General features: G+C 35.8%; 1 protein-coding gene across 1 annotated transcript; it reads left to right on the forward strand.

Annotated features, from left to right (window-relative positions):
- Window positions 1–5634: 5634 nt before the first annotated feature.
- LOC131164729 (uncharacterized) lies at window positions 5635–25285 on the forward strand. The gene is made up of 5 exons (XM_058122158.1): window positions 5635–5920; window positions 6067–7193; window positions 23241–23320; window positions 23992–24256; window positions 24680–25285. The coding sequence occupies exons 2-5, from the start codon at window positions 6431–6433 to the stop codon at window positions 24943–24945; spliced, it is 1374 nt and encodes a 457-aa protein (XP_057978141.1). The 5' UTR covers window positions 5635–5920; window positions 6067–6430; the 3' UTR covers window positions 24946–25285.

The following is a 25285-nucleotide window of genomic DNA, read 5'->3' on the forward strand; positions in this document are numbered from 1 at the left end:
AAATCCTGCAAAAATCCCTCTCTCTCTCTCCTCAATTCGTCCGTCCTCCCTTCTCTCTAAGATTTCGAGCCGAATTCTCGCTGGTTCGACGATCTGAAGCCATCATGACACTCCTAGAAAAGTTCTCTACAAATCTACTGGAGTGGATCGTCGGTGGGGCTATCTTGAAATTCATCCCTAATTCAAGGTAAGGCTTTTTATTTGAAATTTGACTTTCCTATAGTTATAGGAAATGTTGTATATGAGGAAATACTGAAATTTAGTTCTGAGAGATGTTGATTTCAGGATATTGAATGGGGAACCCTGCGAGTGCAGGACTAGTATATCATAGGGATTTTTTCAGTTATCAAGTAAGGAAATAAACTAAAGCAGTGATTTTTCCATGAAAATTATTATAAAATAATTAGTAAATTTATGTTCAAAAAGCATGTATTATATGTGAGTATCACTGAGAAAATGTAAATTTGAGGAAATACTGTCGTTACACTAGAATGTATGCTTTTAGTATAAAACACCAGAAAATATGGTTTCAGTATAAAATGCATAGTTTTATTCAGCATTGTGTGACATGAATATTATTTTACACAAATTATATATTATGTTAAGGCAATTTTTATAGATAAAGTATATTAAGTGATTTTTAGAAATTATGGAAAAATGAAGTACATTATGATTTTAAAATACATGATAAACGAATTATTTATTCAGATTGATATGTATGAAAAGTTCGGCGCAAGGCCATGTATTTATGTATGATTTCAGCGCAAGGTCGTATTTATGAATGATTTTGGCGTAAGGCCATAGATATGAAAGTAAACGGCGCAAGGTCACATGAATGTATGTTATTACAGAAAATGCTATCAATCTATTTACGTTAAATAGTATATTATCATGTAATATATGTTATCAGAACCCGTATGATAGTTTAGTTCAGTTTCAGGAGCATGGTACCGTAGCTATACAGATCAGATTATTACAGTTCATACTTGTGCTAACCACCCCTGCAAGTAGAGTGAGTGAGAGATGAATAGTCGATGTGGCTTTCAGTGTAGAGTTGTTGACGTCCACCTGGCATCCGGACCAAGGTGTGGCGGGCCCATCGTACTTACAAACATTTTTGACTCGGCAGTGGTCAGCTAGCCATTATCAGGTCCTGCCTTCGGGTCGCACAACCCGTCATGGGGGGTAATACATGACATCAGCTAACTATACATCTTGGGTAAATTATAGTATTACCAGTTATATTAGACATTCCATGAGCAATATGATTTATTAGAATTATGAAATTATATATTTACTCAACCATGTTATTTTCAGTATTTTCTAGCAAGTGAAATGTATAGTATATCTATTATAGCATTAAATATTCATGTTGCCACACAACTATATTTAGTTTATTTTCTCTTACTAAGAGGTGTCTCACCCCCAGCTTAAATAAATTTTCAAGAAACCCAAATAGACTGGCAGATTGTGGTCACCGCTGAAGCTGTAGTTATTACCCTGCTAGGAAGGTAAGTTTTTGGAACTAGGATAAGGAGATTTTATTGTGAAATCCTAGACATAAATGTTTTTTTGATGTTGTGGTGGATTATACATAATTACAGTGTTGTGGTGGATTATAGACAACTTTGGTATTATGTATTTTATAGTTTGATGGATGTAATTTACATTTACTGCTGCTTAGGTTTCCGCTATGTATGTTAGGTGTACGTCCCCGTTACCCATGGGTTCGGGTTGACTATATTATGTGTGTATAATTATATGGTAAGTTAAGCAGTTCGTTACACACCATAAACTACCTAAACAGCGAGAAGCAGAATTCATACAACCAAAACCATATATATATATATATATATACAATACTAGAGTGTCAAAATCTTTCCCAGAATATACATACACAGTTGTACCCAAAATACCCCTAACTAGACCTAGGGACCAATCAAAAATAACTTCCCAAAATACTCACCCTTCAGATAGGGTTATACTGTAGTCCCTTCTATCCACGAGCTTGTTTTGCTCGCCTAGTTGGATCACTTGAAAAATGTTAAATCACTGGAATGAGACAACGTTCAATAAGATGAAATATGTTATACTAGTGTGTGGCAAGTGAGGTTACATATTTATAAAACTTGATTGGAAAATACCATAAATAATTGAGTTTGAGAAACACGTATAACCATTTCAATATAGCTCATACCTATGTTGCTTAACATAAATTGTTTTTCTGAATTTTGTAAACATAATACTTCTAATATTCATAGGTACATTTATGGTATTTGTAAATTTGAATACACACACACACACACACACACACACACACACACACATATATATATATATATATGTATGTATGTATAATAATTGAAAAAATTTCCCTAGATGGATAACTGAAAGTCATGATTTAACCCCTCATGACAGGGTTGTGCGGTCCGAAGGCGGGACCTATCCTAGCAAGTCGACCAGGGTAAGTCAACTGAACTCCAAAAGTCAGATCGGCCTCCTCAAACCTTATTAGAAGGGGAGCCTGTCCAAAACGTAGGCATGATCAATTGCTGAATACCACATACTATCTGAGTAATGTGGTTGCACTCTGAACTGAATATAACTACGGTACCATGCTCTGCTGACTGAATTTGATCCATCAAAGTCTGATACTATATACATATGTAACTGATGTATCTATATTACTGTTTTACCATGATTTGTAATAACTAAAACACTGTAAAACTGATCTGCTCTGAATAACTGGCTGAACATTCAATGTTTATATCTAATTATCTGACTGAAATCATGGTATTCTGAATATGTTGTAAATATATGTTTCTATACATATACTGTAAATCATGATACCATGGAAAATAGATAAACCATGGTATTCCAAATATTCTGTAAAATTTTTATCTGCATGTATATTAAAAATCATCATTTTATGAAACATATATTTATTCCTCGATATTTTCTGCCTGATACACTGTAAAACTTGATATTTGTAAAATGTAAAAATACAGTACTAGTTTGCTATAAACTCATGCCACACAATTCAAATAAATAAATTCACTTGTTCTAAAATCTGTATTTTTTGCGTTACAAATATATAGTATAATCTGAATAGTAATAGTCTAGTAAAACATATAATTTATGCTGACTATCATACTAAAATTCCTAACATAACATATTTCCCTTACCTGACTATCTAAGCACTAACTACTATTTGCAATCCACGTGTGCGACATTCATAATTTCAACATCCTAAGATAATACATGTATATTTCCTAAATAGAACAACTGAATTAACCTAAATAATTATCATACACATACTCCCCAAATCCACACATGCACAAATCCTAAATTATAATTCATATATCATTTTACTTGGGTTCCTAAAGTACCACCCACTAGGGTCCTCAACCCTTATCTGAAGGGTCCCAAAACACCCTATTCCTAAAAAATAATATCTTAATTTTACATCACAAAATCCCAATATTTTCACATATAATGCAGAATCTAACTTCAAATGAACTGGGTAATACTAAAAATGCTTAAATAATCGACTCACTCTAGTTTTGGGATGATTCCCAAGTTGGCCTAACCAACGGATTACTCCAGCAGATTTGAAGAGAATCTTTCCAGGAGTAATGTGGCGACTTCAAATCGTCGATTTGGCAAATAACTAGGCCAAAAAGCTAGAGAGAAGGTGGAGAGGATGAAGTTAGAGAGAGAGAGAGAGAGAGAGAGAGAGAGAGAGAGAGAGAGAGAGAGAGAGAGAGAGCTGCATGAAGTTTTCTGCGCTGAAAATCCGATTTTGGCATACTTATACACTTGCCTTCGTCGACGAGACGTATCACTTCATCGATGAGGTCAAGAAGGGAGTTCGTTGATGAACTTATAACCTTCGTCGACAAATTTCAGGCCCTGAAATAGCCCTCTCGGTAACTCCTCGTCGACGAGACACGTGTCCCCATCGACGATCCCAATAAGCCACTTCGTCGACGAACGCAAGGACCTGCTGTGACCCCCTTTACAACTCCCTTTTTCTCCCTTTTTTATTATTCAAATACCATAATTCTTCAGGTCTCTATAGCGTATCTATGGGTTCAGAAGCTCGTCATTATCTCAAATAATTTGTACCTTGATTACAATCTTCTAACTCTTTTTTTTTTTTTTCCCTTTTTATCTTTATTTTAAAATAATATATTAAATAATATCCTGTTTGAAAAAATATTTCCCAGAATGACTCTGACATAATCTCGCTGCTTGGTTAAACAAATCTCGCTGGACCAAGCGACGAGATTTAAAAGTCTAGGGCAATTGAGACGTTGACACGTGGCAAGAAAATCTCGCTGGACCATCTAGCGAGATTTGCTTGAAAATAAAATGGTGTCTAACAAAAAATGAAATCAAAGGAAAACCTACAAGAGAGCTCAAAACTGAAGCTCAAACCTACATCGTTCTGTGGAGGCAGTAGTAGAAGTGTTTGAATCAAAGATTTCAATCCTAGAGAGCTCAAATCAAAAGCAAAAATTGTACAACCAATGGAAGTACCCTCGAGTTGTCGGATTGGAGGAGAACACGAAGATTGTTGAGGCAGGGGTCTTGAATCTCGAATTAAAGATTGGTTGAGGCAACTCGAATCAAGGATTTATTGATGCAACAGCCTGAAGTCTTGAATCTGGACTCAGTCTGAAGTATATTGAGTTCATCCGAGCACCTTTTTTTTTTTTAATCAACCTGAATTTCTCATCCAACATAATTGAAAATGAAATCTTACATCCACATGAACAGATCTTGTTACCTAAAAAAACATGGAAATTTGGTCAGCTGAAAGCAACATACTACCAAAGAGACAATACTAGCAGAACATAAATGAAGAAAAAAAAAGGGCGAAAATGAAAATTACAATCACCACCCTAACGTTTTTTAGCTAATAAGCTCCATCAAGACAAAAAAAGTTCAGAGGTTGCAGGAAACAACAATTATTATAAAAAAGCTTGTGCTTCGACGACCGCGGAGAAACCCTAATTACTCCACCAAAAGGACTCTCACTTTTCTTCCCACTCTTCAATTTCGTGCTCTTAGGTGTCGATCTTCTCACCTCCTTTACCGACTCTGCCTCTGAAATAGGAGCACTGAGACTTTCATCTTCCTTCACAGATCCCCGGCTACGTGTCCTCAAAGCCACCGACTCGAACCCATCTTTCTTAAAGGGATTCTCCTTGCTTTTCCGAGCACTTCATCTGAAGAAGAAAGGGTAGAATGGTCGTCTCGCCGGCCACTCCATTCGACAACCTTCAATGGAAGAAACGTTAGAGAAAGGCTACAACACTTCATCAACGGTCACTCCATTTGAAGAAGAAAGGGTAGAAGGCATCGTCTCACCGACCACTCAATTTGAAGACCTTCGATGGAAGAAACGGTAAAGAGAGGCAAGGGATTTTGGGGATTTTTAATTTTCAGAAAAATCTTGTTGGATGGTCTAACGAGATTTGCTTACACGGGTCGCCGTATCAGCAGTCTTATCTTTTCAAACAGGATATTATTTAATATATTATTTTAAAATAAAAATAAAGGGGAAAAGACTAGGTAGATGCAGCTATGGAGATTGGTTTAAATTATTGGAGTCAATTCTCTACATACATATTTAATTGGGAAATTTTTTAAAAAAATTTTAAGGGGAAGTTGACACTGAAATATCTATTCGTGGAAACTTCTTGTATTCCATCCTCGTTCCTTTGACATTTTTCCACGTTATTTTATAATTGATAAATTAGTCTTTTACTATTTCAAATTTCTCCGCCCTGGCTGGTTGTCAAACGACTTTTCAAGAAGGCTAAGGGGGTGATCTGTGATGGGTCTCGATGTGTGGTGATGTGGGTCCGGTCGTTGAGGGCATCGGCTGTTGAGTTTGGAGGGTTTAAACCAGGTAAACCGTTTGTTGGCTTTTATCATTCGATTTCAATTTTTTTTTCTGGTTGATAATGTGTCTTGATTTAGATGGGCATTTTGTGAAAGGATTCCTGGGGTTGAGTAGATGCTGAAATATTGGTTTTTGATGAATTTTTTTTTCAGGGATGGATGAATGTTGACAGAAATTTCAGAAATTTCTTGGCTGGTGATGGTGGATTTTTTTTTTCGTTGCTCTATTGAATGATTCTATTTGGGGTTTGCTTTGGAGCTGTTGCATTGATTTTTTGTCGATGTGATTCAATTCCGTTTGATTCAGTATTGCCATCTTCATATGTTTGAATTTGTTCAAGAGGGATGGATAGTCTAGGTTCTTGGATGCTGAAATATTACAATTTATAGAAATTCGCAATTGGGTATTATTGGTACTGCAGTTGAATTGTTGTGCGAGAGTGGGAGTCGATCATTTTGTCATTTGTTCTGTCTACTGTGATTCATTGGAGTTTTTTCTGAGATAACTGGGAAAATAATGGAGCTAGTTCAAGCAGAACCAAGTGGCGATCGGGAGGAGGACGAGGAGGAATTGGGTCGAGAATCGTCTTTGGACACTCCTATGAAGGAACCCCGTCACTATCGAACCCATTACCCGGGTGCCGTGAGAAAGAAAGCCTATATATTTGATGGACTTGGAAAATTTTATGACAAGGAATGGGATCTTGCAGAAGGGACAGGTAGAGAATTTTGTTGGTACCATGTGGAACTTCCAAAAGGGAATCAGAAACTGTCACAATCTGCCCAATACCTCATTGATGTTCTCTGCCCACCTTTGAAACTCCAGGACATTCTCTCACTTGTCAGTAATGGACCTTTTTGCGGGCATGTTGATGGGGCCCTTGTATTTAGGGTTAATTCTCATGGCCCTGCCTCTAGCAATTTTACATTTAGAATAGCTGCAAGAGTTACAGAGAATTCAGTGATTACTGTGTCGTTGGGCCGTGTCCCCAGATTGGGCTTCTCACCAATGGGTCAATCTCTGCTTTCAGAGATCCCTAGTGTGGAGAGTCCCAGTTACAGTAGGGGAGAGCAGACGGAAGGTGGTGGGATTGTGATTAGAGAGCATGTTCTTGAATTTTTATTAACAATGAATCATTCCGAAGAGGCTGATAATCCTGTGCCAACGTCTGTCTCAAACCTAATTGTTCACATTATTGACACGCATATGGATCACCTCCAAGATGTTGTGACTAAACTTGAGATGGAGTTGGACTCTGTTGAGATCGAACTGGATAAAGGTGAATTCCATTTGACAGCATATTTGAACTGCCCCATACTACGTCCTCCCTCCTATCCCTTCTCTCCTATTGTTTAATCTCATTTACCATATGTTTACTGATCAGCACCTCTATGAGAAATGACTCATGGGTATTTATTTCCTGAATTCGTTATGAACATAGAAAAAATTGATGTTTAGCAGGTACAAGTTTCCTTTTCTGTTTATTATTTTTCTTTTTAATGTTCTATATATTTTGTTGCAAGCGACCTACGTAGATGCTTGGCTGGGATTTTGTTTTGAGGTACATCCAAATAGGATGTCATTACCTGACATTCACTTGCTTATGGCATACATTAGCCTAGCCTTTTTCTTTTTATTGAATACCTTGATGTCATCTCAACATGAAATTATGAAAATTATTATTTCAGCTCTCACTTCTGTTGGTTCCCAGTAAAGAGTTAGCCACTTCTTATGTGCATTAGAGATTTGAAATAATAGAATCTGAATGATTTCTATTTCCTTCACTTTCATGCTCTTAATCCTTGTATCATTTGGGCTGGAATACTCCTTAAAATTCTCATTTCTTCATTTTCTTTAAATATTTTGATAGAAAATTATTTTCCTTAAATTTAGTAAATGATACAATTTCCAAGGTGGCTATGTGGATGTACAGGCCTCCCTCACCCTGATTTTCATTTGATTTCTACCCCGTAGAATGACTTCTATTAAATTGGAGATACGTGCTAGTTTTGGACAATTCTGGTTTTGAAGATTGTGTATAGATTAGATTTGTGTGTATACTCTTGTAACTACATTGGTGATTCTCTATATGTGGCAATATTATTTAAAGAATAAAAAATAATTATGTTAAGAGATTATAATCTTGTTCCAATTTCCAAAGCCACGTTCTAGAAAATTCTATATAGACCACAGTGGGAGACAAACCATGCAGCAAAACTACAAGGTGCATGGATGCTTTTAGGTCAGTGAAGTACCTACTTAGGACTTGCCCAAATCAAACAATTCATGGATTCTGATAGACAACGTCAAGCTCATTTTACTGTAAAATCTTTAATATGGATGCTCTACAAATTATAGGTTATTTTGACGCCTTAATTCTTATGATGTGAAAAAAGAAAATATTAGCAACTTTCTGTTTACTTTGAAATTTCCTCTCATGCAACTGTAAGATTTGATAATTTTAACTGATAGTTGCATGCATAACATGTGTTACCTACAAATGCTACCAAAGTCTAGAAATAGCTGTCATTTTATTACTATTTTTCTTTGGTCATCTTAATTCAGAGCCTACCTACATGCAGCACAAGGACTAAGGAAGCCAGGGAGGTCGCTACATGGAACCTGGTTAATAGGGCTAATGATTATCTTTGTTGATAAAATTTACAAATTGCAGAAGTAGTTTTCACTTAGGATGCTGCTTTTCCATTTTTTATATCCAACACTGCATAGCTATGTCATAGTCATGCTGATAGCCTTGGAGGGTTTTGACCGTATCAGGGAGAATATATAATAGCGTTTTCAGTTGTTAGAAACATTTTTCCTTTTCCATTTTCAGTGTTCCAAATAATTACAACATTTATATGGAGAACTTGGAAAACAATAAAAAGATGTTTTCCAACTTTCCTAAATAAATGTCAGGAAACTGAAAAATAAGGTAGTAGTTTTGTAATTTTTTGAAAAAAATAAAAAATGGCTTCCGACAACTAAAAGCCCCTAAGGACCTGTTCAGTTCTAGCAAATACTTTTTTTTTTTTCCTCTAACTGGCCCTTAGGGCCTTTTTAGTTTTAGGAATCCATTTTCAGTTTTCCAAAGAAGTTTAAAACTACCACCTTGTTTTCCAGATTCGAGACATTTGGTTAGGGAAGTTGGAAAACATCTTGTTATTGTTTTCCAGCTTTCCCATGCAAAAGTTGGAAACATGGTGACATTCTTATAATTCTTTAGAAAACTGGAAATGGAACATGAACTGTTTTTCACAACTGAACAGACCCTAAATATTTGCATTTCAACTGTTCGAAAACAACTGCAGATCATCTTGGCTTCAGTATATAACAGAATCAAGACTTTGTGCGAGTTCCCCCCCCCCCCCCCCCTCCCTCTTTTTTTTCCCCAACTTCTCCTTTTTAAAAGCAAAAGTTGGATCTAACATGTTTGGTAATCATATTTTCCGACTTCTAAAAGCCAGCTTTTAGCTTTTTGGGAGAACTTTTAGAAGTTACAGATTTGAAGCTTTAAAAAGTTAAAAGCTAGCTTTTTCTCCAACAAATTATTCTATTCCATTGTTGTCCTGAATTTTTTTCAAATATTACAAAACTATCAAAGCATTAATTATATTTCCTAAAAATAGATAACCAGTTTAGTCATTTTAAATACATTTGGGCACCTTACAACTCTTTTACTAGACACTCAATGCTTTTTCTTTCTAACAGCTCCTTTTTTTTTTTTTTTCACAGGGGGCCAAACATTTTTAAAACAATATCAATAAGCAGCTTTTCATTAGCTCCTTTTTAAAAGGTCATTTTAAAAAGCCGCAGGGGGCTAAACTAAGCCTTAGAACATTATGTTTTTTTTTTTGGCTAAACATATGAATCATTTTGTCAATAGTCATGCGTGTCCAATGAACTGTGTAATTGTATGTGTATGTCTTAGAGTTTATTGTTATTTTGTTTACTGGGGTAGGTGTCCAATGAACTGTGTAATTGTATGTGTATGTCTTAGAGTTTATTGTTATTTTGTTTACTGGGGTAGGTGTCCAATGAACTGTGTAATTGTATGTGTATGTCTTAGAGTTTATTTTTATTTTGTTTACTGGGGTTGGGGAGGGTGCAAAGCTGACAACCTTCATATGTTTAATTTTTTTTTTTATGTAATTATCCCATATATCTTGGATAACATTGTGGTTCTTATCTTAATTATGTTATAAAAGTCATATATACACACAGGATTTCTATAGACAGATGTTGCCACTATTTATGAGAAATGATCCTGTAATCTTGACAATTTCTCCACTATCAGAAAAGCAGGTGGAATGTGTGTTAAACTTCCAAGACTCAGAATGTGCCCTGATTCGTGTTTAGCTTTTCTTTGCTGAAATAACAAATAATTTAAAGTATGGGTGTGAAAAAACAACAGATTATTCATGATACATAGTTGACTACTGTTAGATTACCACTTTTCTTAAAGCTTAAGTTATTAGGTTGTTGGCCAACAATGTATATCAAGCTGCACATGGAGAGGTAAACAAATGATAAATAACACCCATTACAGGGAATAAGATGATCTTTGTAGCAACCAAACAGTAAGTGTGGGCAACAAGGCTAGAACTCAATGCCTCTTGAGAATCGTGGCTCTGATATTATGTTAGATTACCACTTTATCTAAAAGCTTAAACTGTATGGTTTTGTGCCGACAATGTATATCAAGCCTAACAATTAGGTTATACCTTAATTAACTCTTGACTAAGAACCATATACATTTTTCAACAAATTGAATTAAGATTTTGACGTGACAATTGTTTTTGATCCTATGCATCTCTCTCTCTCACACCATATTATGAATTTATGAAGAAATGTGGATGTAAAAGCGCAAAAATACCAATGTTTGTGCCATGCATTAACCAAACCAATAACTTGGTTCTCACAAACTTATTTTTGGAAGGCCTGATATCTTTCAAGCTAATTCTGTGTGATGCCTAATAGGGGTCCTTGGTGTTATCTGTCGTGATGGCAAGAATTTAGTTGAGTTTATTAACTTCAGCTGCTTTGTACAAGGTTAAAGGAAAATGGACTAAAGCTTATTATTATTATTATTATTATTTTCTTATAGCCAAAAGAAAGATTTATTAAAGGCACCAACAGTGCCACCCAAAGCCAAAAAAAAAAAAAAATGGAGAAGGAGAAGAAGACAAATATGGTTGACAAATCATTGGCAGGTTGACAATTTGTAAAATTCTGACCAGCAAACCAAATAACTGTCTTTTAAGCCAGCTATCCTTATAGTGTATAACGGGAGTCAACACCTTTAGAAGCCCTACAATTTCTCTCCCTCCTCTCCAAATAGTTAGAGGGATCAACTCAATAATGTTTTTCCTCTTCGATTAGTCAGGATATCCACCAAGTCAACAATTACCGGAAAAAGAACCTGCCACTGCCCAACTGATTCACATCTTGATTAAAAAGCACAATTCAACAGATTTTTAGTCCTGCTGCAACCAATAAGGAGGTGGATCAATGTCTCAATTTCTTCTTACACAGATAACATCTGTTCACCAGAAGAATAACCCTTTCTGTAAGTCATCAAGTGTCAAATTCTTATTCAAAGCTGCTTCCCAAGAAAAAAAGGCAACCTTAGCAGAGCTCTAGTTTTTCAAATGGCCATTCATGGGAACAAATTATTTTCAACTATGCATGGACTTGACTCAAAGATTCTAGACAAAATAATCAAAACCTGTAATCAAGAAACTGTAGAACCCTTCCAGCTATCCTATGCCCTTCTAATTAAAGTTACATCCCACATAATCTCAAGGTCTGAAATATGTGAGTGATAGCTCACCCCAACATTTTTGTTTCTGGTCAGTAGAACATGTTTGGATACTGCAGTTTTAGTAGTGGATCTCCACACCAACAGCTGTGCCCCAAAAAAAGAAAAAGGAAAGATTCCTTATCCCCCATGATGAAAGAGAGATGCTCCATGAAACACTCCAATCTCCTCTTCTGTTCTTCCATAATTCATCCTTGCTGCCACATAAAAATCCATAACAATTTTTCCCAGTGAAGCCTATTGAAAATGGGTAAATCTTTAATTTACTGACCTCTCTTCCAATGAGATTGACCGACTGCTCCCCAACTCACCAAGTCGTATTTGAACATCTCCTCACTGCTACCCTGCAAAAATCTTCTCTGAATCCTTTCAAGCCTTCTAGCATTGTGTAAAGAAAAGGGACATAAAATACTCCAGCAAACTAGATAAAGTGTTCTTTATGAGGGAGGTTCTTCCTCTTTTTGCAAGGTATCTTCATTTCCACCTTGACAACTTCTTCTCAGACCTCTCCACCATGTGATCCTAAATCCTTTTTTCCTTGATTTTCTCCCCTAACAGAAGCCTCAAATAAGTCAAGGGGAGATCCCCTACTTTGCATCCCAAAGCATTAGCAAGCCAGTCTCCTTCGAACCCTTTGCTTGTTGGAATTAGCTCACTGTTGCCCAGGCCAACTATCTTGTGTCCTCACATTGCTTAAAACATTGCAAGAGGTACCTCAAGTTCAAAATTTCTTCTGTATCTGCACCACAAAATATAATTGTTTCATGTGCAAAATAGCAATTAAGAAAAAAAAGTCTTGTTACCATCCACCCCTTCCACAGTGAATCCAGTGATAAAGCCACAATCCACTGTGTGACCCAACATGTTGCTAAAAACTTCAGTGATGCGAATAAAAAGGATGAGAGATATGAGTCCCCCCTGCCAAAGCCCCTTAGAAGAACCAAAGAATCCCTCTGGCTTCCCATAAAGATAAAGGATAGAAATAAACTTCTTGATCGAACTCTACTGCTGCCCAAAACCCACCCTCCCCATGACATAGATTAGAAAGTTCCATCAAACTCAACCATAAGCGTTTTTCCATGTCCAATTTACATACCACCCCAAAAACTACCCTCCTTGAATTTTATGTCAACAAACTCAATGCTATAAGGCCCGCATTGAGAATTTGTCCTCTTCACAAAAGTATTTTTTTGTCAAGGACCTACAACTTCTCCAACCACCTCCTATAAAATGTTATAACTTTCAGGAGCAATTTATAAATGCACACCACAAAACTAATAATGGGTCGAACATCCTTTATACATATTGCTCCACTCTTCTGCCACAAAAGTATTATTAAGGTTGTTGACAAATCCCCCTATCTCATGGAATTCACCAAAGAACATGAGAAGATCATCCTTAAGTAAGCCTTAAAATTCCTCATGGAAGGCCATAGAGAACCCTTGCGATTCATAGCTTTATCCCCATCACCCTCCTTGAAAGCCTCCAATATCTCTTCTTCACTGAACAGCCTTTCTAACCTGCTTACTAATTCTTCCTGAATTTTTTTGAAGTGAAGTCGAACATGGTTGTGGATTAATTAAATTTATACATTTGTAGGCCAGAGAGATCCCTTGGGATCCAGAGCTTTATCTCCATCACTGTCCTTGAAAGCCTCCAATATCTCTTCTTCACTAAACAGCCATTCTGACCAGCTGGCTAATTCTTCCTGATTTTTGTTGAAGTGAATTATATAAATTTAATTTACCTATAACCATGTTCGAGCTTTATATGCTTGTATACAATTTATGAAACTAATATTAATTGATTTCTTTCCCCATGGAGCCTTAAAGTAGAATAGGTTGTGGGCATTGGCAGTCTAGTTTGAGTGCAGTAGGTAATGTAAAAAGACTGGTTTGGAGGGGATGTTGAAGTCTACATTGCAAAGCAAGGGGCATACTATGACAGCTGTTTATCACTTTTAACTGCAACAATATGGAAGCCTTGGAATCTATGATTTAACTATCAAAAACTTGCTAAGTATCATGGTCTCACATTCTTGCATTCGTGACATATATAAAGGGCTATAATGGCTGCCTTGGAGAGGCATCAATGTACTTTGGATGTGACATGGAAGGAGCTCTAGTAAAATATGGATGTCAATGGAGAGGTCATAGGCGTACATAACCATATAGCATATGCATATTCAACTAGCATTTTGGTAAGTAAACAGAGTATGATCCCTTAGACATACTAATGTCCCCTATAACTATATAGCATATCCATATCCAATTGGCATTTGTGTTAAATAAAAAGAGTATGATTTGTATAGATGGATGTGTTCCTGCAAGTGTGAGAATGGCACAAAAAACTCTCGGGGAGGGGAGTCCCTGTGTCCTAAAAGGCACTAAGTGAGCACCGTAAAGATAGCTTGGGTTTGGATTCGTGACAATGAACAATGAGAGTCTTGGAGCTTCCATGTGGGATTGAGAGTCCCATGGACAACATTATGGAGTATCATGTTGCGCTTGATTCTCAATGTATAGGTTGAGATATGCATTTGCTATCATGTAGATTTACTAGTAGATGGTGCCTTCTTGTACTCATTAGGCGATTAAGGAATACTAAGGTTATGTTTGGTTTGCAGAATAACTATCACTTGGAATAAGATGGAATGCATTGAGAAATTTGGGAATGGAGGTAATAGTTATTTCTTGTATATTCCTTTATATTTCATCCATTATGCAATAAGAAAGGAATGGACATTCCCAGGGTGAAATTTGGGACTAGTTATTCCTTATCTATTCCTTGTTAAGGATTTATTAAAAAAAAAAAAAAAAATTCGCATTGTTATTTGTTTTATGTTAACAACATATTTTTCTGTATAAACTATTAAACTCTTATATTATAGCTACTCTATTCCTAGTGATAGACATTCCATGATCCATTCCATGTAACCTAAACCTTTGTATCCCTACCTCGATTATTTGTGGTATGCCACTCTACTAATAACTCTGGCCTGTACACTTGCATGAGGATTGTTCTATGGCTTTCGAGAGCCACCATCAAGGCTTGTGGGATGTGAGCACACACCCATACCATTCGAGTCATGGCTCCTCAACAACAACCATCCCAATTGGAACAAGAGTTGTCATCCCAACAATACTTAAACACTAAATTTATTCATGAGTATTTTGATGTATTTGGATGAGTACTCGAGGACTTGGTGTAGTCTTGTTGTTGCACAGGTATGCTTCCATTGAATATTTATTCAGCAGCCCAAGGCAAAGGTGACTCTTGACCATAGTATTCTACTATCTAGTGATATGACTCGATGGGGGGTGAATAGACTCTTTTGCTTATTTTTTCTTTTCTCTACAAAATATAAAATCTTGACAAGATACAAATGATTATATTACAATATTTATATAATATGAACCATGCACAAGATATAAATTAAAGAGTAGGGAAGAAAAACTCAACAAACAATATTAACGTGGTTTAGCCCCTTGAGACACACTCAAGGATTCTCAATCTACTATCACGATTTCTTTCAAGGAAAGAGAAGCCTTTAAACCTCAAGGGAACAAATCCCTTTACGCCCACACAGAGCCTTTCCAAGGGAAAAAATCCCTTAATGCTCACACAGAGCCTTCACACGGGAACAAAACCCTTTTGCTCACACAAAGACTTTACAAGGGAACAAATCCCTTCAACACTTGGTTCACAAAGAAGCCTTACAAGATGAATATGATTTACAAAAACAATGCTCCTTGAATGAGTTGATATTTGATACAATGAAAACCTCAAACTAATCTCTTAAAGTAATGAATCACACTAAGATTAGAGAGCAAGAGAGATATTGAGCACAAAGATGATGAATTAAAATGTAGTATACTTGGAAATGATATTCACTATGTATAAATTACTAAGATTGATTATAAAACAAAATTTTTGCCTTGTATTTATAGGCTATTTGGAGTACTAGCCATTTTATGGTCGTTGGGTTTAGAAAAAAATTTAATACTTTGAAAACTAGTTGTTTATAGCCGTTGGGTTTGGAATCCTGACACAAACCGTCGACGGATTCACAAAACCGTGGATGGTTTCCTCCAGGAAAAATTCCAATTAACTCTCTCCCTGAGACCGTCGATGCACTTGGGCCAAACCGTTGACGGTTTGCCCTGTTTCTTCACAAACTTAATATTTAGGTGCATAATCATGGTTTTAACCCAACCGAGACCAAGTAAATAAAAGTTTACAACACTAAAATCATTTAATACTTGTCCCATATTAAAATACATTTGAGTATTTGTTCTTTGAAAACTTCATAAGTATGAACCTTATGAGAACTAGTATGCATATGCAATTTGCTCAACTCTTGCTCAAAAAACATGCGTGAATCAAAACTACAAGAGTTACAACAAATACTACCTCAAACACTCCCTGAACGAGTGCCCTCTTGATCTTTGCCTATTTGAGCGTCCACTCGATCTTTGCCTATGAGAGTATTTGCTTGATCTTTGCACTTAAACCTATATTTGTATGATTTCGCCACTTATACCTATCACAGCTTGGTATGCAAAGATTAGTTTAGCTTATAATCACTAATGATTTGTTATCGTCAAAATACGACAATTAGGATTATGTGGCCACTAAGGCTAACAATCTTCCCCTTTTTGATGATGGCAAACCATTAGTATTCTCATAGGATATAATTTTATGCTCCCCCTTAATTTAAGCATATTGTTGAATAAGATGAAATTTTACTCCACCTTACTATATGCATATAAGGCATTATTTATTCAACTAGATGTATCCTATCCATTGGAGCTATAACATGCAATTATATTATCTGAAAGTTCATATAAGATAAAACAACAAGTGAACTGAACTTTCATTAAGAAACAGTTTTAGGCAACAAATCTGAACTTCCATTTATAATCATTTAAGCGACACTACATATTTGTACTTAATACACCCACCTACAGCACCCAACCTACAACACCAACCTACTTCTCCCCCTTTGATCATCATCAAAAAGAGAGGAACTATTCATTTAGCTTAAAGTGTTCCAAGATGAATTTAGGGTTCGATGGTACGTGGTACTCATGTTGTTATGATTAATTTCCCTAAGACTCAATTTTATGCAAGAAATATTTTGACTATGCATATTTATAAGTTTTACATCTTATGTTCATATGACTAAGGAAGACATCTCTTGTATATAAGAGGTGGATTTCTTGGGCATGATTCTGAGACTTTATTCAAAAGTAGATGACTTAGGTTTTTCATCTCAGAAATGCAAGTTTCTTAAATGGTTTCTTTTGTCACTCACAAATATATTCCTAAAGAACAAGCCTGAGTTTAGAGCTTGTGAGGGTGTGCATGCTACTTCATCCCATAAACTATAGCCAATACTTTCATTCATAAAGAGTGACCAATCGATGAGGATATAAACAATTTAAAGATCATATTGTATTTGAACTCATCATATGGGCTTGATTCTCTAAAGTCCCCAACATAGTAGTCAAGCAATTATTATGCGTAAATTGGGATTTTACACCTTGAGCACTATTGTGGCAAGTGTCTCTAATTTTGCATTGTATAAACTCACTTAGTCATTATTATCCCTTTTCACTTAGGTATTCCTATCAATTACTAATCCTAGTTTCTAAGGAAGTAATAGTTCAAAAAAATTAGGTAATTCGTTTTGGTACCCATTCTTCCTTAGGTCTCAAGGGGTTTATCTTCTTAACTACCCATTCTAGCTTCCTTTCTTTGCCTCTAGTACCTCTAAAGGGGCAAGTGTAACGGATGTGACATTCCTTTCACAATACAAGCAAGTCTTGTTTGCATGTGAAGGATCTGACCTATTAGCCCTATTTGATGAGACATTAATGCGGCCATGGGAATTATAAGAGAGACCATAACTCAAACCCTTTTTGTAAAATTTATTTCTTTGGGTTCCGAAGGGCTTATTAAAGTTTTCTTTCCCATTGGTGAATTTACTATAATCATCAATCCTCTTTTTCAATTGTGTATTTTCTTTTAAACTATTTTCAATTTGATCTTTCAAATTTCCCACTTCTACTTGAAAATTTTCATGGTCTTTTCGAGCATTTGAAACAAGCTCCTCATTTTTATTTTTAAGGGAGATATTTTCCTCTTTTAAGGTGGAACAAAGACAAGGTTCCTTTTGTTTGCATTTTGACAATTTTTCTTCCAGACTTTTGTTCCTTCTTTTGATCACAACCAATTCTTCTAATAATTTAGTATATGTAATCTCTAATTCATCATAGGTAAGTTCATCGTCATCGGAACTTTCCTCTTCTTGTTTGTTAGCCATGAAGCAAAAATGTGCTTCTTCCTCTATTTCATTATCGGTGGAAAGTCTATTGATTTCATTCTAAGCAGTAGCATTCATGGCATTATAATCTCCTTGTCGAAACTTCCCTTTGTTTTTGTTCAAGGGACAATTTGTCATCATATGGCCAGCCTTCTTGTTGTTGTAGCACCTAATGCTATCATTTTTGCTTGCTTCCTCTCTTCCAGTTTGCTTACCAAACTGTCCTCTCTTTACTAGGAATTTCTTAAATTTTCTTGTGAGTGATGCATATCATCCTCACTGTCTTCATCTTCTTCTAGCATTTCTTTGTGATTTGAACTAAATGATTTTAAGGCAATACCTATATCCTTCTTAGGCTTCTCAGGATCCAAAGTCGTTTTTTTCTTAATTTCATAGGTCATAAATGACCCAATTAATTCATCAAGTGAGACTTTGGTTAGATCCTTTGCTTCTTCAATGGCAGTTAAGTTCGCATGTCATGACTTGGGTAAAGATCAGAGAACTTTTTGTACATTATCTTCCATAGAATAAGTTCTATCGAGTGCATTTAATCCATGTATGATGTGTGTGAACCGAGTGAACATGGATGTGATTGCTTCTCCTTCATCCATTTTAAACATTTCATATTCGTTTACTAGCATGTAAATTTTAGACTTCTTAACTTGGGACATACCTTCATATTTGACTTCAAGCTTATCCCATATTTCTTTTGCGGTTTCACATCCACAAATACGATTATATTCATCATCACTCAAAGCACAGTAAAGAAAATTTTTGGTTTTAAAATTGAGTTGTACTAACCTCTTTTTGCTTATTGAAAGCTCCATTCTTGTCTTTGGAATATCTCCGTCTTTGTCATTTTTCTTGGTGAAGAAAAAATCTCCATTTGTGATAACCTCCCACATATCAAGATCGTGCGACTAAATGAAGATAGTCATTCTATTTTTCCATTATGGTAGTTGGTGCCATTGAACCTTGGTGGTCTGTCCACGGATTGTCCTTGGGAAGAAGTGTCCACTATGTATGCCATTGATCTTTCCGCTCTAGAAGTTACTCCGAAAATTTAAGCGCCTTGCTCTGATACCAATTGTTGGTCCTAGAGTCGAGTCTAGAGGGGGGGGGGGGTGAATAGACTCTTTTGCGTATTTTTGCTTCTCTACAAAATATAAAATCTTGGCAAAATACAAATAATTATATCACAATATATATAATATGAACAATGCACAAAATATAAATTAAAGAGTAGGGAAGAAAAGTTCAACAAACAATATTAACGTGGTTCAGTCCCTTGAGACACACTCAAGGATTCTCAATCCACTATCACGATCTCTTTCAAGGACGGAGAAGCCTTTACACCTCAAGGGAATAAATCCCTTTACGCTCACACAGAGCCTTCACACGGGAACAAATCCCTTTTGCTCACACAGAGACTTTACAAAGGAACAAATCCCTTTAACACTTGGTTCACAAAGAACCCTTACAAGATGAATATGATTTACAAAAATAATGTTCCTTGAATGAGCTGATATTTGATACAATGAAAACCTCACACTAATCTCTCAAAGTAATGAATCACACCAAGATTAGAGAGCAAGAGAGATATTGAGCACAAAGATGATGAACTAAAATGTAATGTGCTTGGAAATGATATTCACTATATGTAAATTGCTAAGATTGATTATAGAATAAGTCTTTTGCCTTGTATTTATAGGCTACTTGAAGTACTAGCCGTTTTATAGTCGTTGGGCTTAGAAAATAATTTAATACTTTGAGAACTAGTCGTTTATAGCCATTGGGTTTGGAATCCCGACACAAACCGTCAATGGATTCACAAAACTGTGGACGGTTTCCCCTCAAACTATGGACGGTTTGCTCAAACCGTAGATGGTTTCCTTTAGGCCAAATTCCAATTAACTCTTTTCCTGAAATTGTTGATGCACCTGGGCCAAACCATCGATGGTTTGCCTTGTTTCTTCACAAACTTGATATTTAGGTGCATAATCATGGTTTTAACCCAACTGGGACCAAGCAAATAAAAGTTTACAACACTAAGATAATTTAATACTTGTCCCATATTAAAATACATTTGATTAAAGGATATTTTATTAAAACTCATTGTTTTGTCTTTGAAAACTTCATAAATATGAACCTTATGACTTAGTGATATCTTATGTACTCTTATGAACTAGTATGCATATGCAGTTTGCTCAACTTTTGCTTAATAAACATGCGTGAATCACAACTATAAGAGTTACAACAAATACTTCCTCAAACACTCCACATTATATATGTTTTTATACTTGCTTCCATTGGTATGTGCTTGAGATCTCCCAAGAGAGTATCCTCTTGATCTTTGCCCATTTGAGTGTTCATTCAATCTTTGCCTATGAGAGTATTTGCTTGATCTTTGCACTTAAACTTGTATCTTTATGATTTCGCCACTTATACTTGTCGCAACTTGGTATGCAAAGATTAGTTTAACTTATAATCACTAATGGGGTGTTATCATCAAAATACGACAATTAGGATTATGTAGCCACTAAGGCTAACATATTTTTTGAAAATTCAATTGAAACTTCGTAGTTTTGACAACTTAACTATGGCAAAGGTAATCATGGAGCTATGAGACCTCAACGCAAATAACTAAAACTTGGTGTCTTGCTATTGTCTTATACATTCCCAAATGTATATGAGAAACAAATGCATGATGGAAAAGATTAAAATAATAAAAAACGGACAAAACGTGTATCTCCAACTATATTTACCCTCTACCTGCATCTCTTTTCTTTTCTAAATATATATTTTAAAAAAATGTGTAAGTCTTCATTATTTTTTTGCCCAACTAAACTCTAACTGAATAATGCTTATTTTATACACCCACTTACTCAGGTCACCTACATAAGGTTGTAAATTTGGATAATAGGCCACAGCTCCTCTTCTCATTGCTTTACTCTGTAATCTCATCATCCTTCTAGCCTTTGCAACAGCATAGGTTTGAGTCAACAGACTCCTCATTATTGGCATCTTCATTGGTTTTAAGGAATACAGCCAAACTGTCATAAACAGTATAGTCTCATTTTGCCATCCGTCTTTGGATTCTTTGCTGTAATCTTCCCTTTTTTTCTTTTTTCTTTTTTAGGGTGGGGATTTTTTTACTGATATCCTCTTTTAGTTCACAAAAAAATTGTTTTCATCATCGGTGCTAATTTTTCGCACTCAACTGAGTGAAAACTTGAACCTATCATGTTCACTATAACCGTCTTTGGACCAACTCTTGTATGCTTATTGGCAATAGTCATTTGAATGTATCTTCTTATATTGTAATAATATTATCCTCAGTACTAAATTATATATGTACCTTCTATTGAGGCAGTAACATCTCTTGTGTTTATATAATGCTGAATTTTAAAATTTTGGGGGGTCTATGATGCTGCAATGTTGAAAATATAGTTTGTTCCAATTGCATGCTTTTTATCTGGACTGTCTTTTTTTCCCTCTTTTTTATATCTTTTTGTTAAAATAAAAATAAAAATGCAGCGTGCTATGTTAGACCATTAAATTTGCACTATATTAGAGGTGTTCTGAAGCCCCCTATAGCTTCAATTGTTAAATGCATCTCACTAAGCTTTCAACCGATGCCACTACCTCTTTTCTTTTCTTTTTTTTTTTTTTTTTTTGTTAATTTAAGTATTCATGGAGGGATGCAGTGAGTTTTTCGTTCCCAAAACCTTGAGTGAGTTTTCATAATTTTGAAGCAATTGTAGGCTGGTTTACAAATCAAGAATTTCTCAACATATTTATTGCCTTTGAGGATTTCCCACGTTTTATGAAGTGAGGTGATGTTGAAGTTCAGTTGGAAATTTGAATTTTTTTCATTTCTTTGGTTAATTTTATGCTTTCTAATGCACCTCCCTTATCAAGCATGGATGACCTTGAATTACGTCTGAATTCCATGATGAACTCGTGAGCTTAAATTCTGGCTTGCACTACTTGTTTGCAAAAGGTGGAGGAGTTGTGTTAGGTAAAAAATTAAAAGAACTTGACGAAGTTCAGTAGCAAGCATGCATGATATTGAACAGGTTAAAAATGAATCACGAATACGTCAACCTTGAATAATTTGTTTGCAAGAAGTGAGTTTTTCCCCTCTTTTGGCCTCCTTATTGTGGGGAGGGTTACTTTCAGCTCTCTTTCTCAATTTATAGGTCAGCTCTCTCTCTCTCTCTCTGAGCTACAAGCCTACAAGAGCAAAACCACAACTATATCGAATTCCTAAGGTAGGAGTATCACCTCTCCAGTTACATCTGACCAAATTGGGAAGAATTCCTCTGGGGGAGTTCTCTAAACATGAAAACGTACTAAGAGTGAAGAAGCATTTTGGGCTAACTGATCTGCTTCAAAGTTGTACTCTCTGTACACATGCATCTACAGGATCTAGACAGGCCAATGCTTTGGCACTTCTTGCACCTATAAATTAAAGAGGCCCTTTGGTTAAATTTGCCAACCCCATACTTTATGGTCTCAATAGCTACACTAGAACCTGATTGTACCAGAAGTCTTCTGAACCCAGCTCGTATGACATACTTGTCCCTTTTATCAGAGCCCAACACTCAACGGAAAAAGAACATGGACCTGTCTTGTACTCGAAGCCCTCAATTCATTTGGCTTTATCATTTCTCAAAAACCCTCCAGCTGCTCCTTCCCCCGGATTATTCCTGGAGGTTCCATCATTATTGAACTTAATCGGACAGGTCCACCTCAATAACTTCTCCTGCCTGCTTCTGCTAGCACAGGTTCCTCACCACCATCTTCATCATTCTGTGCATCCCCAATCTGACAAGCCCAATCAACAACCAATGCCACCTTGTTCAAAGGATATATCTTTGTGGTTTAAAAATTCACAGGTTACACCATAATCAATGCCACCAAATTGTTTGACTAAAACGACCATTCCCACCCTTACGAACTTTTTTTTTCTCTCTATTTTTTTTTTTGGTTTTGTTTTTATTTTTTTAGCTTTACTTTTTGCTTGTTTGTTTGTTGGGTGATTCTCTTCTTCCTCTCCTTCTTCTTCTTCTTCTTCTTCTTTTTTTCCTGTTTTTGTTTTTGTTTTTTAAGGAGGGAGAATTGCATGATTTGTTTGGGGTTGAATGGAATTTAACTATATTGCTTGATTGCAGGTGGTTTTGCTCTGAAGAAACAAATGCTAGATGACAGAAGATTTCCAAAAATGCATCTTAATTTGCAACGGCTTCTGCAGGTATTTTCTCCATCCCACATTTTTCGAATTCATACTTTGCCAAGAATTCCATGAAAAGAAATGCCTGTGTGCGCGTGCCCTTACTTTTCAAATCTTACAATGACCAATAGAGCTGCATTGTGTTGTAAGAATCTAAAAATTCAGTTATGATCCTCAGTTTTCTTTGCAATCAAACACAAGGAGCAAAATGGAAAGAGTGGAAGGAAGAAATAAATTTATTATGAGGAATTCTGAGTTTCTTGTTTCACATCCAAGTTCCAGCTTGAATAATGAATGGTCTTTATGCACTTCAACTAGGATTTATGAATGAGTAGGAGATTATGAAGTGGAGGATATAGGAATGGTTTTGGATGGTTTTAAACAATGGTATCCAACACCTCTCTGGTTTGTGGCTCCTTTTAATTAAGCTGAGTTTAGGGGATAAAATTACTAGCACTTTTGTGTTGGTCTGGATTTTCTGGAAAAGGTTCTAAGCTGCAGTGGAAAAGATCAACAAGTTGTGCTAAAGATTATGGAGTGCTTTGTAATTTGTTTCTATTTCCTCATCCTGGTCACAAAATAGAATTTGATTATTTCAGCCCATATTCATTTTATATTTTTACGTTAATAAAATTTTGGAACTTGAAGCTGTTAGTAAGTTGTTAACTGTAAAAATTTCCTGATACATTTAGGTAATTGCACACGGGGAGCAAGTATTTCCAAGAGTCAAGGAAAAATGTTCTTCAAAACAGTGGTTTGCTAATGAAGACATTAGCTCTCTTGAAGAGTTAATCGGACGTCTCAGGAGGTTAAAAGAAAATGTTGGATTTATAGCTAATCGCGTCACAGCAATCCAAGCTAGCCTTGATAGCTGGCAATCTGAGCAAATAAACAGGAAACTGTACTATCTCTCATTCCTGTCAATAGTATTCCTTCCATTATCCGTAATAACAGGAGGTAATAGTTCCCTTTTTAATATGACTTTTACTTTTAAATTATGTTTGGTTCCATTCCTAGGATTAAAACGGTCCTAATATAAGGATTTGATAGGTCACAATGGACATTGTAGATCAAATGGCAATACAAAATCTTTTATCCATGACATGGAATGGACAAGGAATGATTATTCCCAAACTTTGTCATGGGAATATCTAATCCTTTCAAATTCCATGTTGGATGAAATTAGACTTTTTTCTAAATTATGTCCACGTACAATTTTTAACCATTTTCCCATCTTATTTCATTCCATCTTAGGATCAGATATTCTGCAAATACCAAATATAACCTTAAGTTTATTTTAAATAAGCGTTACCCTAAATATAATCTGTGTCACAGTGATGAGCATTTAACACCAAATATTTTATTGCTTACTCTTACCAGTGTTTGGAATGAATGTGGGAGGAGTTCCATGGACGGAGCAAAGAGATCCACGGCTAAAAGAAGGGTTTCGCAATGTCATGTTTCTTTGTCTTGCAATGCTACTGCTGCTGCTGTTCTGTTTCTCTTTTCCAACTCTTTACACCCATTTAGCTGCTTGGCGGAGAAAGAGGGCTTTGAGGAGAAGCTGGTCACTCAATAGGAAGTCTTTCTTGAGGAGAACCCTGAGAGGTGGAATTTCAGAAAGGGGGGATTACTTCCGGATTTGAGTAAATTACAGGGCCATATCATGGTACACTTTCTAGTTCATTTCTTTTTTCACTTTTTTTCCTCCACTCTTTGGAATATATATCTTTGATCCTTCATGTTTTATTTATACAAATTCTTCTTCCCATTACCCATTAGGAAATCCTGTCCCATTTGCCCTTTTGGGCGCGTATATTTTGGTTCGCTCACATTGTATAGTGATTGTTTTTTCATTTTTCAAAATAGTTACATGAGCAGTGTATTGTTATTTTCTTGTTTAGCAGATAAAAGTGCTAATTTTTTGGAGACTTATTTTGGATGATAATAGATTTTGAGTCCTCTATTACCGTTTTTGGGAGATCA

This window comes from Malania oleifera, chromosome 9, assembly GCF_029873635.1.
Source record: "Malania oleifera isolate guangnan ecotype guangnan chromosome 9, ASM2987363v1, whole genome shotgun sequence".
Taxonomy (NCBI): domain Eukaryota; kingdom Viridiplantae; phylum Streptophyta; class Magnoliopsida; order Santalales; family Ximeniaceae; genus Malania; species Malania oleifera.

Coding starts and splice junctions, on each gene's coding strand:
- LOC131164729 (XM_058122158.1), top strand. CDS start 6,431: ATGGAGCTAGTTCAAGCAGAACCAAGTGGCGATCGGGAGGAGGACGAG. Junction 7,194..23,240: donor TGAGATCGAACTGGATAAAG/GTGAATTCCATT, acceptor GCTTGATTGCAG/GTGGTTTTGCTCTGAAGAAA. Junction 23,321..23,991: donor ATTTGCAACGGCTTCTGCAG/GTATTTTCTCCA, acceptor TGATACATTTAG/GTAATTGCACACGGGGAGCA.